Below are 14023 nucleotides of genomic sequence, written 5' to 3' on the forward strand. Positions count from 1 at the left end.
GGTGTTACGGTTTCAGATTCTTTTTGTGGTTCTGTGTTAAGTTATTCATTATAAACCTGCTGTGTGAAGATTTCTCTGAAAACATGTCGTCTTTGATAAGCTCTTGTGTGTCTGAGACTCGTTTTGTAGCAGCTGAAGTTTTGTATCTTGGACTTTTTTCATACGCGAGCAATCAAACTGCTGAACTCGACTCTAAATAAAATTAACTGTGTACTGTTTAAAAAGTGTTAAACTGCTTTGTTTTAAAATTCCACTTTACAGAATCCACCTCCAGCTGCACTGAGATGAATCTTATTTATTGCATCAAACAGCAGTAAAGCATGATAAATACAATATAAGATTTACCCTGGTGAAAATAAAAAGTAAAGTATTTGTATCAAATGGTTCCACTGGTGAAAACACAGCAACCTTTAATTCAAACCAATGTGCCAATGGGTTGTGTAGGTAAATGCTTAAGGCCGTCGACGTAGAGCACACAGAACGAGTTCATGGAAGAATTCAGCGCTGAAAGGTGTTGTCATGGAGACAAATGACCTGAATATTACATCACAGATTTCGCAGTCCGTCTTAAATGGGGGGGGGGGATTCCCTTTAATGAACTATTTACCTCGTTCTGCAGCAGAGAGACCTGTGTTAACAAGGAAGGCTGGTGAAAGTCTATCTTTTTTTTTTTGTCAACAAATCCCATGAAAAGACCAAATTGCCAATTTGTGATCTTTAGAGGTTCTGGTAGCTTTCAGACAGAGCTGGTTGTAGCTCCCCATTAAACAGACATATAAAAGAGGGGGTATCAATGGTTAAATAACCTTATTTAGCAAAACGTCAAGCTATTGCTTTTAAGAGTTCCGTTTTCAGTAGAAGCCGATGGGCTGTGTTTAGAGACCATCGTTGGTTTTGGTCTTTTCATGGCCTTTGTGGACAGTAACAAAATCAATAGAATACCACCAGCCTTGTCCTTTAACTGTTGGTGCAGTAGCCGTTTCAATGAGCATAAATTATTTTAAAAATGTTACAAAATCTAATGTTGAGAGCTGAGAAAGGAGCAGTGCAGCTTATACGTTTCTATATGGGTCAAACTTCTTAAAACACAAACCCTAGACTAGTGATCTAATGCGGCTGTGTGTTTTATTTCTTCCTTATTTCTAACAGAATGTGTTGAGTTGTAACTTCATAAAAAATTAACATTAGTTACATACAAGTTTACTGCAAAAAAAGTTAGGAGCCTAAATTTAAACTTGTCGCAATTAACAGTTTTTAAGGAAGTAGAATAAAATTCGATCCCTTCTAGTATTCAGGTGACATGCGACAGATCACAGCCTTTTGTGGCTGCGTAAAGACTACTGTGAAATTATGCATAGAGAAAGGTCTAATGAGGATAAAACAAAGTGGTTAAGGTCATCTCCCAAACGATTTCCACCGACACAAGAGCCCAACGTGGGCCGATTGTGTCGTGTTTTTTCCGAGGTACTGTGCAGCAAGGCAGAGCCGAGCTCAGGTAAGGCTTTGTGGTGCTAAAAAAAAAAAACAAGGCAGGCCATAAGGAGCTGTTTGCAGCGAGTCAAGCAGTCAAACGTCAAGCTTATAATCACAGTACAATTTTTCGAGTAGGTCTTCCGGTTCGAATGTCTCTAAAAGTGTTAAGATGCAGCATAAAAGGCCTCTCAGCAAACAGGTACAGCTGTAAGATATGTGGAAACACTCGCACCCCACAGGACTTAGGTTTTTGTTACTCAAACTGAGAGCTGTGATAAAATTTTTTCAAAAAAGAAGCATCAGGACTGTATTAGCTTGTGGTTCCATGACTTGTTGAAAATGATCCCAAACCAAAAAAAAAAAAAGAAGCTCAGGGGTTATTTAACAGCAAACAGAGCAGGAAGACGCAAGAGAAGTCACTGTTTTGAGGGAAACGGTGCAGCTCCGAACGGGTCGAGATCCACCGGCTGCGAGGGCGCCTGCTGCTGCTGCTGCTGCTGCTGAGGTCCACTGTGGATGACCAGTTCTGTGAAAGGCACCGCCCCAAAGTCATCCATGATTTTGCTTTCTCCAAGAGCACCATGAAGAGAACCCGTCCAGGACTTGCCATTGGCTGTGCCCATGTCGCTCTTACTGTCGCTAAGGCCTTGATACTGGCTGTGCCGACATCCGTCCTGAGGGTGGAAAGGTTTGGCTCCAAACGGGTCTAAAAGAGCGTCGTCTACTGGCAAAGAGGCTCCTTTGTCTTTCCCTTCAGCCATGGTGATGTCAACACTGATGTTCTCCTTAGAGTCAGAGGTGCTGAGGAACTCGTTGCTGCTCTGCGAGTCTCTCCGGCCGACCTTCTTGTGTCTGCGGACTCGCTCAGGTGTGCGGTAAGTTGGCTTGTTGGTCTTGCGCCCCCCAGTGGGCGTACCGTGGTGCCGTTTCCCATTGCTGCCACCTGCTGTGGACTCCTGCTTGGTTTTTCTCTGGCGTGACGACAGCTTCTGGAGGCTGCGCTGCTTCAGCCTCTGTTGCTGAGGACTCGCCGACTCCTCAAAAGATGGCTGGAAGATATCGTCTGCGCTTCTGGAGGTGATGGGAGGTGGCGCCGTGGGGCCTGGGTGGAAGGGAGAGAAGCCGAAAATGTCAATGTCTTCAGGGGAAATGGGCGGCGTTTGGCCCATGGGAACATCACTGCCACTCCTTCCAGACTTGGAGAGGTTCCGGTTGAACGGTGCTTTGGTAAAAACATCAAACTCGTCCCCAACTTGCTGCTCTTGGCTGACTTGCCTGAAAGGCGCTTTGGCAAAGATGTCTGTGCTTTCTGCAGGCCCGACAGGCGAGGCTCCTCCCAGGAAGGGAACAGCACCAAAAACATCCACAGCTTCCGCAGTTGGAGCAGCTCTCGCTCCGCTGGGCGACTCAGGAGGGGTGATCAGAGTCATCGTGGAATCTCCATGTGGACTTCTCCTGGGAGTTGCAGCAGCTGCTTTACCAGCTGGAGGTTTCTTTGAGCGACTCTTGACTCGGCTGGGGTCGTAGTCCGAGTCAGAGCTGTGTTTATCATCATCCTCCTCGCCCTCTTCCTCCGAGTCCATGAGCAGAGGCCTCTGTCCTAAATTCTCTGGCTCAGTGTCGTCGCCGTGCTCACTGTTCAGTGCCTCATCCTCCTCTGGCTCTTCATCCTCGCTGCTTTTCGGTGAAGGAGGGTCAGACTCAAAGTCACTGTCAGACTCTTCACCTGATCTACAGTGACTCTTTTTGCCTGGTTTGTGCTCCTTGGTTGCAGGTGGCTGCAGATCCTCCACAGTTGTTGAGATGGGGGCAGGAACGCTGACTTCCTCGTTGCTCTGCTCAGTCTTTACCGCATTGGTACCTGCAGAAGCAACACACAAATGTAAGAGTTAAAGATGTTACCAGTTTACTTGTATTGTAAGACTCTGGATTTACTTGAGACCTCAGCCCCTAGCAGATGTTTTGATTAAGTTTAATTATGAAAATTTTAAATTAAAGGACGAGTGAGACGGAGAATCTTGCCAGTACAAGTACAAGTTTTCATTTCCTAATAATACCTCATGGCTTGTGTGATATGTGGCATTACTGAAATCAGGATTACTTGGCTTCCATTTGGATTTCCCCAAGTCCACAAATACAAATCCTAATAGTTTGTCTAATAATAAAGCAGAAGGAGCAACGAAGGAGAATCGCAAAACTCAATATGGTCTGAAAGCTGCTCTGACTTCTCTACTCTGACTCTGCAGTAAGAAGAACAGGCTTAGAGGCCAAAGAAATAAGATGCCTGGCTTTTCAAGATTCACAAAATTGCTTTTAAATTCAAATCTCTTGGTAAAAAGATTGAAGCTGTCAGTCACTTCCTCCAGGCTTACAAAAATAAAGCTTTGTACAGGAATTACTACTCCTTCTGCATTTCTATAAATTCTTACTCGTTTGGCATTTGATGAAAGAAATTGTGCCTTATATTAATTCATTTCCAAGAGATTACAGTAAGGTATAATATGTCATAGAATAATAAGGCATAAAAAAACATCATAGTATATGACTCGCATAATGGCAACTTAGAAATCAGTCTAATTAGCAAGTGTAGTGTCCGATTATTTTGAAAATAAGTTGTGCCATGCACAAAGAGCCAATTTATTGTTCCTTATTAGTGGAAGTTCTACATTAGAAAGCAGAGAAAGGGCTCCCTGCTGTGAACATGAAAATGGAAACCCCTCCACGACTTGAACTGGCAGGACGTGATGACAGGTAAGCCAGATGAACCAAGGAAGCAATAAAAGATAAAATACAATAACACAGCAAACACAAATTAGTAAGATATAAAAATTCATGTTATAGTAAGTAAAAAAATATCAATATCATAAAAACATAGTAGAATAAGGCATAAAATGTAATAAAATGTCATAGTATTGTAAGGCATGAAAATGTTATAAAAATACCATAGTATACTATGGCATGAAATCTGATAAAAACGCCATAGTATACTGAGGCATAAAAAGTCATATAAACACCATAGTATGACAAGACATTAGACAAAATAATACAATTAGGTATAAAATAGTATAGTATATCATAGTATGGTCAGGCATCAAACGACAGTGTAGCAAGGCATAAAAATGCTAAAAAAAAAACGTCATAGTATAGTATGGCATAAAACGTCAAAAATACATCATACTATATTAAGAAATAAAAGGTCATAAAAACATCATATTATGGTAAAGCATGAAACGAAATAACATAATTAGGCATGAAAATACCAAATAACATCAAAGTATGGTATGGTAGAAAAATGCCAAAAAAACCTTCATGGTATACTATGGCATAAAACGTCAAAAATACATCATACTATATTAAGGCATAAAAGGTAATAAAAATGTCGTAGTATGGTCATGCATCAAACGACATAGTATAGTTAGGCAGAAAAATGCCAAAAAACATCTAAATATATGATAGCAGAAAAATGCTAAAAAACGTCATAGTAGGGCAAGGCATGTGACAAAATAATATAATTAGGCATAAAAATGCCAAAAAACATCATGGCATAAAACGTAAAAAATACATCATACTATATTAAGGCATGAAAGGTCATAAAAACGTTGTAGTATGGTCAGGCATCAAACAACATAGTATAGTTAGGCAGAAAAATGCCAAAAAATGTCATAGTATAGTATGGCATAAAACGTCATAGTATATTAAGAAATAAAAGGTCATAAAAACATCATATTATGGTAAAGCATGAGACGAAATAACATAATTAAGCAGAAAAATGCCAAAAAACATCTAAATATATGATAGCAGAAAAATGCCAAAAAAGGTCATAGTATAGTATAGCAAAAAAAGTCAAAAATACATCATACTATATTAAGGCATAAAAATGCCAAAAAACGTCATAGTATAGTATGGCATAAAACGGCAAAAATACATCATACTATATTAAGGCATGAAAGGTCATAAAAACGTCGTAGTATGGTCAGGCATCAAATGACATAGTATAGTAAGGCATAAAAATGCCAAAAAAACGTCATAGTATAGTATGGAAAAAAAGTCAAAAATACATTATACTATATTAAGGCATAAAAGGTCATAAAAACGTCATAGTACGGCAAGGCATGTGACAAAATAATATAATTAGGCATAAAAATGTCAAAAATACATCATACTATGTTAAGGAATAAAACGTAATAAAAATGTCGTAGTATGGTCAGGCATGTGACAAAATAATATAATTAGGCATAAAAATGCCAAAAAACATCATGGCATAAAACGTCAAAAATACATCATACCATATTAAGGCACGAAAGGTCATAAAAACGTCGTAGTATGGTCAGGCATCAAATGACATAGTATAGTTAGGCAGAAAATGCCAAAAAACGTGAATGCATAGTATGGCAGAAAACTGCCAAAAAATGTCATAGTATAGTATGATGGCAGAAAAATGCCAAAAGACGTCATAGTATGTTAAGGCATAAAAGGTCGTAAAATCATCATAGTACGGCAAGGCATGTGACAAAATAATATAATTAGGCATAAAAATGCCAAAAAACATCATAGTATAATATGGCATAAAACGTCAAAAATACATCATACTATATTAGGGCATGAAAGGTCATAAAAACGTCGTAGTATGGTCAAGCATCAAAGAACATAGTATAGTTAGGCAGAAAAATGACAAAATACATAATACTATATTAAGGCATAAAAGGTCATAAAAACGTCATAGTACAGCAAGGCATGTGACAAAATAATATAATTAGGCATAAAAATGCCAAAAATCGTGAAAGTATATTATAGCAGAAAAATGCCAAAAAAACGTCATAGTATAGTATGGCAAAAGAGTCAAAAATACATCATACTATATTAAGGCATAAAAGGTCATAAAAACTTCATAGTACAGCAAGGCATGTGAAAAAATAATATAATTAGGCATAAAAATGCCAAAAACGTGAAAGTATATTATAGCAGAAAAATGCCAAAAAAACGTCATGGTATAGTATGGCAAAAAAAGTCAAAAATACATCATACTATATTAAGGCATAAAAGGTCATAAAAACGTCATAGTACAGCAAGGCATGTGACAAAATAATATAATTAGGCATAAAAATGCCAAAAACGTGAAAGTATATTATAGCAGAAAAATGCCAAAAAACGTCATAGTATAGTATGGCAAAAAAAGTCAAAAATACATCATACTATATTAAGGCATAAAAGGTCATAAAAACGTCATAGTACAGCAAGGCATGTGAAAAAATAATATAATTAGGCATAAAAATGCCAAAAACATGAAAGTATATTATAGCAGAAAAATGCCAAAAAAACGTCATAGTATAGTATGGCAAAAAAAGTCAAAAATACATCATACTATATTAACCTCCTAGGACCTGGCGTCCACATATGTGGACCTCACATTTTGGGTTCTCTAGACCACAATACTAACTTTTTCTCAACAAGGGCCTGGTGACGACATATGAGGATATTATACTGCCACTCAGTAATCGAAATTTAAAACTAATGTCCTCATATGTGGACATCATTTTTCTAAGGTCCCAATCAGCCTATATAGCAAAGAATAGAGCTTGGGTCTTAGGAGGTTAAGGCATAAAAGGTCATAAAAACGTCGTAGTATGGTCAGGCATCAAATGACATAGTATAGTTAGGCAGAAAATGCCAAAAAACGTGAATGCATAGTATGGCAGAAAAATGCCAAAAAATGTCATAGTATAGTATGATGGCAGAAAAATGCCAAAAGACGTCATAGTATGTTAAGGCATAAAAGGTCGTAAAATCATCATAGTACGGCAAGGCATGTGACAAAATAATATAATTAGGCATAAAAATGCCAAAAAACATCATAGTATAATATGGCATAAAACGTCATAGTATATTAAGAAATAAAAGGTCATAAAAACATCATATTATGGTAAAGCATGAGACAAAATAACATAATTAGGCATGAAAATACCAAATAACATCAAAGTATGGTATGGTAGAAAAATGCCAAAAAAAACCTTCATAATATAGTATAGCAAAAAAAGTCAAAAATACATCATACCATATTAAGGCATAAATGGTCATACAAACTTCATAGTACGGCAAGGCATGTGACAAAATAATATAATTAGGCATAAAAATGCCAAAAACGTGAAAGTATATTATAGCAGAAAAATGCCAAAAAAAAGTCATAGTATAGTATGGCAAAAAAAGTCAAAAATACATCTTACTATATTAAGGCATAAAAGGTCATAAAAACGTCATAGTACAGCAAGGCATGTGAAAAAATAATATAATTAGGCATAAAAATGCCAAAAACATGAAAGTATATTATAGCAGAAAAATGCCAAAAAAACGTCATAGTATAGTATGGCAAAAAAAGTCAAAAATACATCATACTATATTAACCTCCTAGGACCTGGCGTCCACATATGTGGACCTCACATTTTGGGTTCTCTAGACCACAATACTAACTTTTTCTCAACAAGGCCTGGTGACGACATATGAGGATATTATACTGCCACTCAGTAATCGAAATTTAAAACTAATGTCCTCATATGTGGACATCATTTTTCTAAGGTCCCAATCAGCCTATATAGCAAAGAATAGAGCTTGGGTCTTAGGAGGTTAAGGCATAAAAGGTCATAAAAACGTCGTAGTATGGTCAGGCATCAAATGACATAGTATAGTTAGGCAGAAAATGCCAAAAAACGTGAATGCATAGTATGGCAGAAAAATGCCAAAAAATGTCATAGTATAGTATGATGGCAGAAAAATGCCAAAAGACGTCATAGTATGTTAAGGCATAAAAGGTCGTAAAATCATCATAGTACGGCAAGGCATGTGACAAAATAATATAATTAGGCATAAAAATGCCAAAAAACATCATAGTATAATATGGCATAAAACGTCATAGTATATTAAGAAATAAAAGGTCATAAAAACATCATATTATGGTAAAGCATGAGACAAAATAACATAATTAGGCATGAAAATACCAAATAAAATCAAAGTATGGTATGGTAGAAAAATGCCAAAAAAAACCTTCATAATATAGTATAGCAAAAAAAGTCAAAAATACATCATACCATATTAAGGCATAAATGGTCATACAAACTTCATAGTATGGCAAGGCATGTGACAAAATAATATAATTAGGCATAAAAATGCCAAAAACGTGAAAGTATATTATAGCAGAAAAATGCCAAAAAAACGTCATAGTATAGTATGGCAAAAAAAGTCAAAAATACATCATACTATATTAAGGCATAAAAGGTCATAAAAACGTCATAGTACAGCAAGGCATGTGAAAAAATAATATAATTAGGCATAAAAATGCCAAAAACATGAAAGTATATTATAGCAGAAAAATGCCAAAAAAAAGTCATAGTATAGTATGGCAAAAAAAGTCAAAAATACATCATACTATATTAAGGCATAAAAGGTCGTAAAATCATCATAGTACGGCAAGGCATGTGACAAAATAATATAATTAGGCATAAAAATGCCAAAAAAAATCATAGTATAATATGGCATAAAACGTCAAAAATACATCATACTATATTAGGGCATGAAAGGTCATAAAAACGTCGTAGTATGGTCAAGCATCAAACAACATAGTATAGTTAGGCAGAAAAATGACAAAAGACGTCATAGTATGTTAAGGCATAAAAGGTCGTAAAATCATCATAGTACGGCAAGGCATGTGACAAAATAATATAATTAGGCATAAAAATGCCAAAAACATGAAAGTATATTATAGCAGAAAAATGTCAAAAAAACGTCATAGTATAGTATGGCAAAAAAAGTCAAAAATACATCATACTATATTAAGGCATAAAAGGTCATAAAAATGTCATAGTATGGTCAGGCATCAAACAACATAGTATAGAAAGGCATAAAAATGCCAAAAACGTGAAAGTATATTATAGCAGAAAAATGCCAAAAAAAATCTTAGTATAATATAACAGAAAAATTCCAAAAAACGTCAATAGTATAGTATGGCATAAAACGTCAAAATACATCATACCATATTAAGGCATGAAAGGTCATAAAAACATCATATTAAGCTAAAGTACGAGACAAAATAATATAATTACGCATGAAAATGCCAAATAACATAAAGTATGGTATGGCAGAAAACGTCAACAGTACATCATAGTTTATTAAGGCATAAAAGGTCATAAAAACGACATAGTATGGTCAGGCATCAAACGACATAGTATGGTCAGGCATCAAACGAGCTAGTAAAGTAAGGCATAGAAATGCCAAAAAACATCATAGTACATTAAGGCATAATTGGTCATATAAACGTCATAGTACAGCAAGGCATGAGACAAAATAATATAATTAAGCATAAAACGTAGAAAAAAACATCATAGTATGGTTAGGCATTAAATGTCATAGTATTGTAAGGTATCAAATGTCACGCATTGGCATAAAATTTCATGAAATAGTCTGTTAAGACCCCAGTGATTGTGTCTGCTGCTGCTTCTCTCTCTCCCTCCAGGTGTTGGGCCTTCTTCAGTGACAAAGAAGAGCTGCGTGTAGCTGCATCCGTTTTCTGATCGGCGGGAGGTGTCAGATGGTAGGACGAGAGCTGAGTCGAGGGAACTGGGTGTTGCAGTGTGTTTCCCGCACATGTGTTACATCTTGCGTGAAGGAGGGTGTATTCTGAGTTTGCCTGTGTTTTCTTTTTGTTCTCTCTATTTGTTCATAATTAGGTCTAATACCCTGGTTGATTAGAAGCCAGCGCTTTTACTTGTTTTTCTTTTTTTGCAAGATTTTGGGTTGCATTTAATAATAAAAATCATTGTTTTCCTCACACTTTTGTTTTGCGTCCTAATCTTTCTTTACTCCCAGAACACTTTTGTCATTTGTTAATTCTCCACATCACCTGGAACACACTGGGGAATGTGACCATGTCACAATATTGTAAGGCATAAAATTATAGAATAGTGAGGCATAAAATGTCATAATATAGCAATGCATAAAAATATCATTGTATAGTAGGGCATAAAATGTCATACAAATATCATAGTATAGTAGGGTTATAAAATGTCATTAAATGTAATAGTATAGTAAGGCATAAAAATATAGTATAGGAAGGCATAAAAACATCATAGTATAGTAAGGCATAAAATGTCATAAAAACGTCATAGTATAGTAAGGCATATAATGTCATAAAGACGTAATAGTATAGTAAGGCATCAAACGTCAAACTATAGTATTGCATAAAAACATCACAGTATAGTAAGGCATAAAATGTCATAAAAACGTCATAGTATATTAAGGCATAAAATGTCATAAAAATGTCATAGGATAGTCAGGCATCAAACAAAATAGTATAATAAGGCCTAAAAATGCCAAAAAACGTCAACGAATAGTATGGCAGAAAAATGCCAAAAAGCATCTTAGTATAGTATGACATAAAACGTAAAAAATAGATAATTGTATATTAATGCATAAAATGTCATAAAAACGTCATATTATAGTCAGGCATCAAACAAAATAGTATAGTAAGGCATGAAAATGCCAAAAAAGATCTTAGTATAGTATGGCATAAAACGTCAAAAATTCATCATAGTATATTAAGGCATGAAAGATCATAAAAACATCATAGTACGCCAAGGCATGAGACAAAATAATATAATTAGGCATAAAAATACCAAAAAACATCGAGGAATAGTATGGCAGAAAAATGCCAAAAAACGTCATAGTATATTAAGGCATAAAATGTCGTAAAAAGGTCATAGTATTGTCAGGCATCAAACAAAATAGTATAATAAGGCATGAAAATACCAAAAAAAAGATCTTAGTATGGTATGGCAGAAAACGCCAAAAAATTCACCATATTATATTAAGGCAAAAAAGGTCATTAAAACATCAGAGTACGCAAAGGCATGAGAGGAAACAATATAATTAGGCATAAAAATGCCAAAAAACGTCAACGAATACTATGGCAGAAAAATGCCAAAAAACGTCATAGTATAGTATGAAATAGAACATCAAAAATATATCATTGTATATTAAGGCATAAAAGGTCATAAAAATGTCATAGTATGGACAGGCATCAAACAAGATAGTATAGTAAGGCATAAAAATGCCAAAAAGAAATCTTAGTATAATATAACAGAAAAATGCCAAAAAACGTCATAGTATAGTATGGCAGAAAACGTCAAAAAAACATCATAGTATATTAAGGCATAAAATGTCATAAAAATGTCATTGGATAGTCAGGCATCAAACGAGATAGTATAGTAAGGCATAAAAATGCCAAAAACGTGAAAGTATATTATAGCAGAAAAATGCCAAAAAAACGTCATAGTATAGTATGGCAAAAGAGTCAAAAATACATCATACTATATTAAGGCATAAAAGGTCATAAAAACTTCATAGTACAGCAAGGCATGTGAAAAAATAATATAATTAGGCATAAAAATGCCAAAAACATGAAAGTATATTATAGCAGAAAAATGCCAAAAAAACGTCATAGTCAGTTACTCTTTTTTTTAAGAGCATATTAAGGCATAAAAGGTCATAAAAACGTCGTAGTATGGTCAGGCATCAAACAACATAGTATAATTAGGCAGACAAATGCCAAAAAACGTGAATGTATAGTATGGCAGAAAAAGTCAAAAATACATCATACTATATTAAGGCATAAAAGGTCATAAAAACGTCATAGTACCGCAAGGCATGTGACAAAATAATATAATTAGGCATAAAAATGCCAAAAAACATCATAGTATAGTATGGCATAAAACATCAAAAATACATCATACTATACTAAGGCATGAAAGGTCATAAAAACATCATAGTATGGTCAGGCATCAAACGACAGTGTAGTAAGGCATAAAAATGCCAAAAAACATGTAAATATATTATAGCAAAAAAATGCCCAAAAAAACGTCATAGTATGGCATAAAACGTCAAAAATACATCATAGTATATTAAGAAATAAAATGTCATAAAAACATCATATTATGGTAAAGCATGAGACGAAATAACATAATTAGGCATGAAAATACCATATAACATCAAAGTATGGTATGGTAGAAAAATGCCAAAAATAATATAATAAGGCAGAAAAATGCCAAAAAGCATCTTAGTATAGTATGGCAAAAAAAGTCAAAAATACATCATACTATATTAAGGCATAAAAGGTCATAAAAACGTCGTAGTATGGTCAGGCATCAAATGACATAGTATAGTTAGGCATAAAAATGCCAAAAAAACGTCATAGTATAGTATGGCATAAAACGGCAAAAATACATCATACTATATTAAGGCATGAAAGGTCATAAAAACGTCGTAGTAAAGCAAGGCATGTGTCAAAATAATATAATTAGGCATAAAAATGCAAAAAAACGTGAAAGTATATTATAGCAGAAAAATGCCAAAAAAACGTCATAGTATAGTATGAAATAGAACATCAAAAATATATCATTGTATATTAAGGCATAAAAGGTCATAAAAATGTCATAGTATGGACAGGCATCAAACAAGATAGTATAGTAAGGCATAAAAATGCCAAAAAGAAATCTTAGTATAATATAACAGAAAAATGCCAAAAAAACGTCATAGTATAGTATGGCAGAAAACGTCAAAAAAACATCATAGTATATTAAGGCATAAAATGTCATAAAAATGTCATTGGATAGTCAGGCATCAAACGAGATAGTATAGTAAGGCATAAAAATGCCAAAAAATTTTTTTATAATATGACATAAAAATGCCAAAAAACGTCATAGTATAGTATGGCAAAAAAAGTCAAAAATACATCATACTATATTAAGGCATAAAAGGTCATAAAAACGTCGTAGTAAAGCAAGGCATGTGTCAAAATAATGTAATTAGGCATAAAAATGCAAAAAAACGTGAAAGTATATTATAGCAGAAAAATGCCAAAAAAACGTCATAGTATAGTATGAAATAGAACATCAAAAATATATCATTGTATATTAAGGCATAAAAGGTCATAAAAATGTCATAGTATGGACAGGCATCAAACAAGATAGTATAGTAAGGCATAAAAATGCCAAAAAATTTTTTTATAATATGACATAAAAATGCCAAAAAACGTCATAGTATAGTATGGCAAAAAAAGTCAAAAATACATCATACTATATTAAGGCATAAAAGGTCATAAAAACGTCATAGTACAGCAAGGCATGTGACAAAATAATATAATTAGGCATAAAAATGCCAAAAAACGTCAACGAATACTATGGCAGAAAAATGCCAAAAAACGTCATAGTATAGTATGGCAAAAAAAGTCAAAAATACATCATACTATATTAAGGCATAAAAGGTCATAAAAACTTCATAGTACAGCAAGGCATGTGAAAAAATAATATAATTAGGCATAAAAATGCCATAAACATGAAAGTATATTATAGGAGAAAAATGCCAAAAAAACGTCATAGTATAGTATGGCAAGAAAAGTCAAAAATACATCATACTATATTAAGGCATGAAAGGTCATAAAAACGTCGTAGTATGGACAGGCATCAAACAACATAGTATAATTAGGCAGACAAATGCCAAAAAACGTGAA

General features: G+C 34.4%; 1 protein-coding gene across 2 annotated transcripts in view; it reads right to left on the bottom strand.

Moving 5' to 3' along the window:
• Nucleotides 1–1108: 1108 nt before the first annotated feature.
• Nucleotides 1109–14023, bottom strand: part of bmp2k (BMP2 inducible kinase) — a 60801-nt gene continuing 47886 nt past the window's right edge. For both annotated transcript variants that reach the window (XM_056376940.1, XM_056376939.1), the window contains one exon: nt 1109–3334. In XM_056376940.1, coding sequence (XP_056232915.1) covers nt 1890–3334 — 1445 coding nt within the window. In that variant the 3' untranslated portion in view covers nt 1109–1889. The remainder of the gene's footprint in view (nt 3335–14023) is intronic.

The sequence above is a fragment of the Seriola aureovittata genome, chromosome 5 (genome assembly GCF_021018895.1).
Source record: "Seriola aureovittata isolate HTS-2021-v1 ecotype China chromosome 5, ASM2101889v1, whole genome shotgun sequence".
Classification (NCBI taxonomy): Eukaryota; Metazoa; Chordata; class Actinopteri; order Carangiformes; family Carangidae; genus Seriola; species Seriola aureovittata.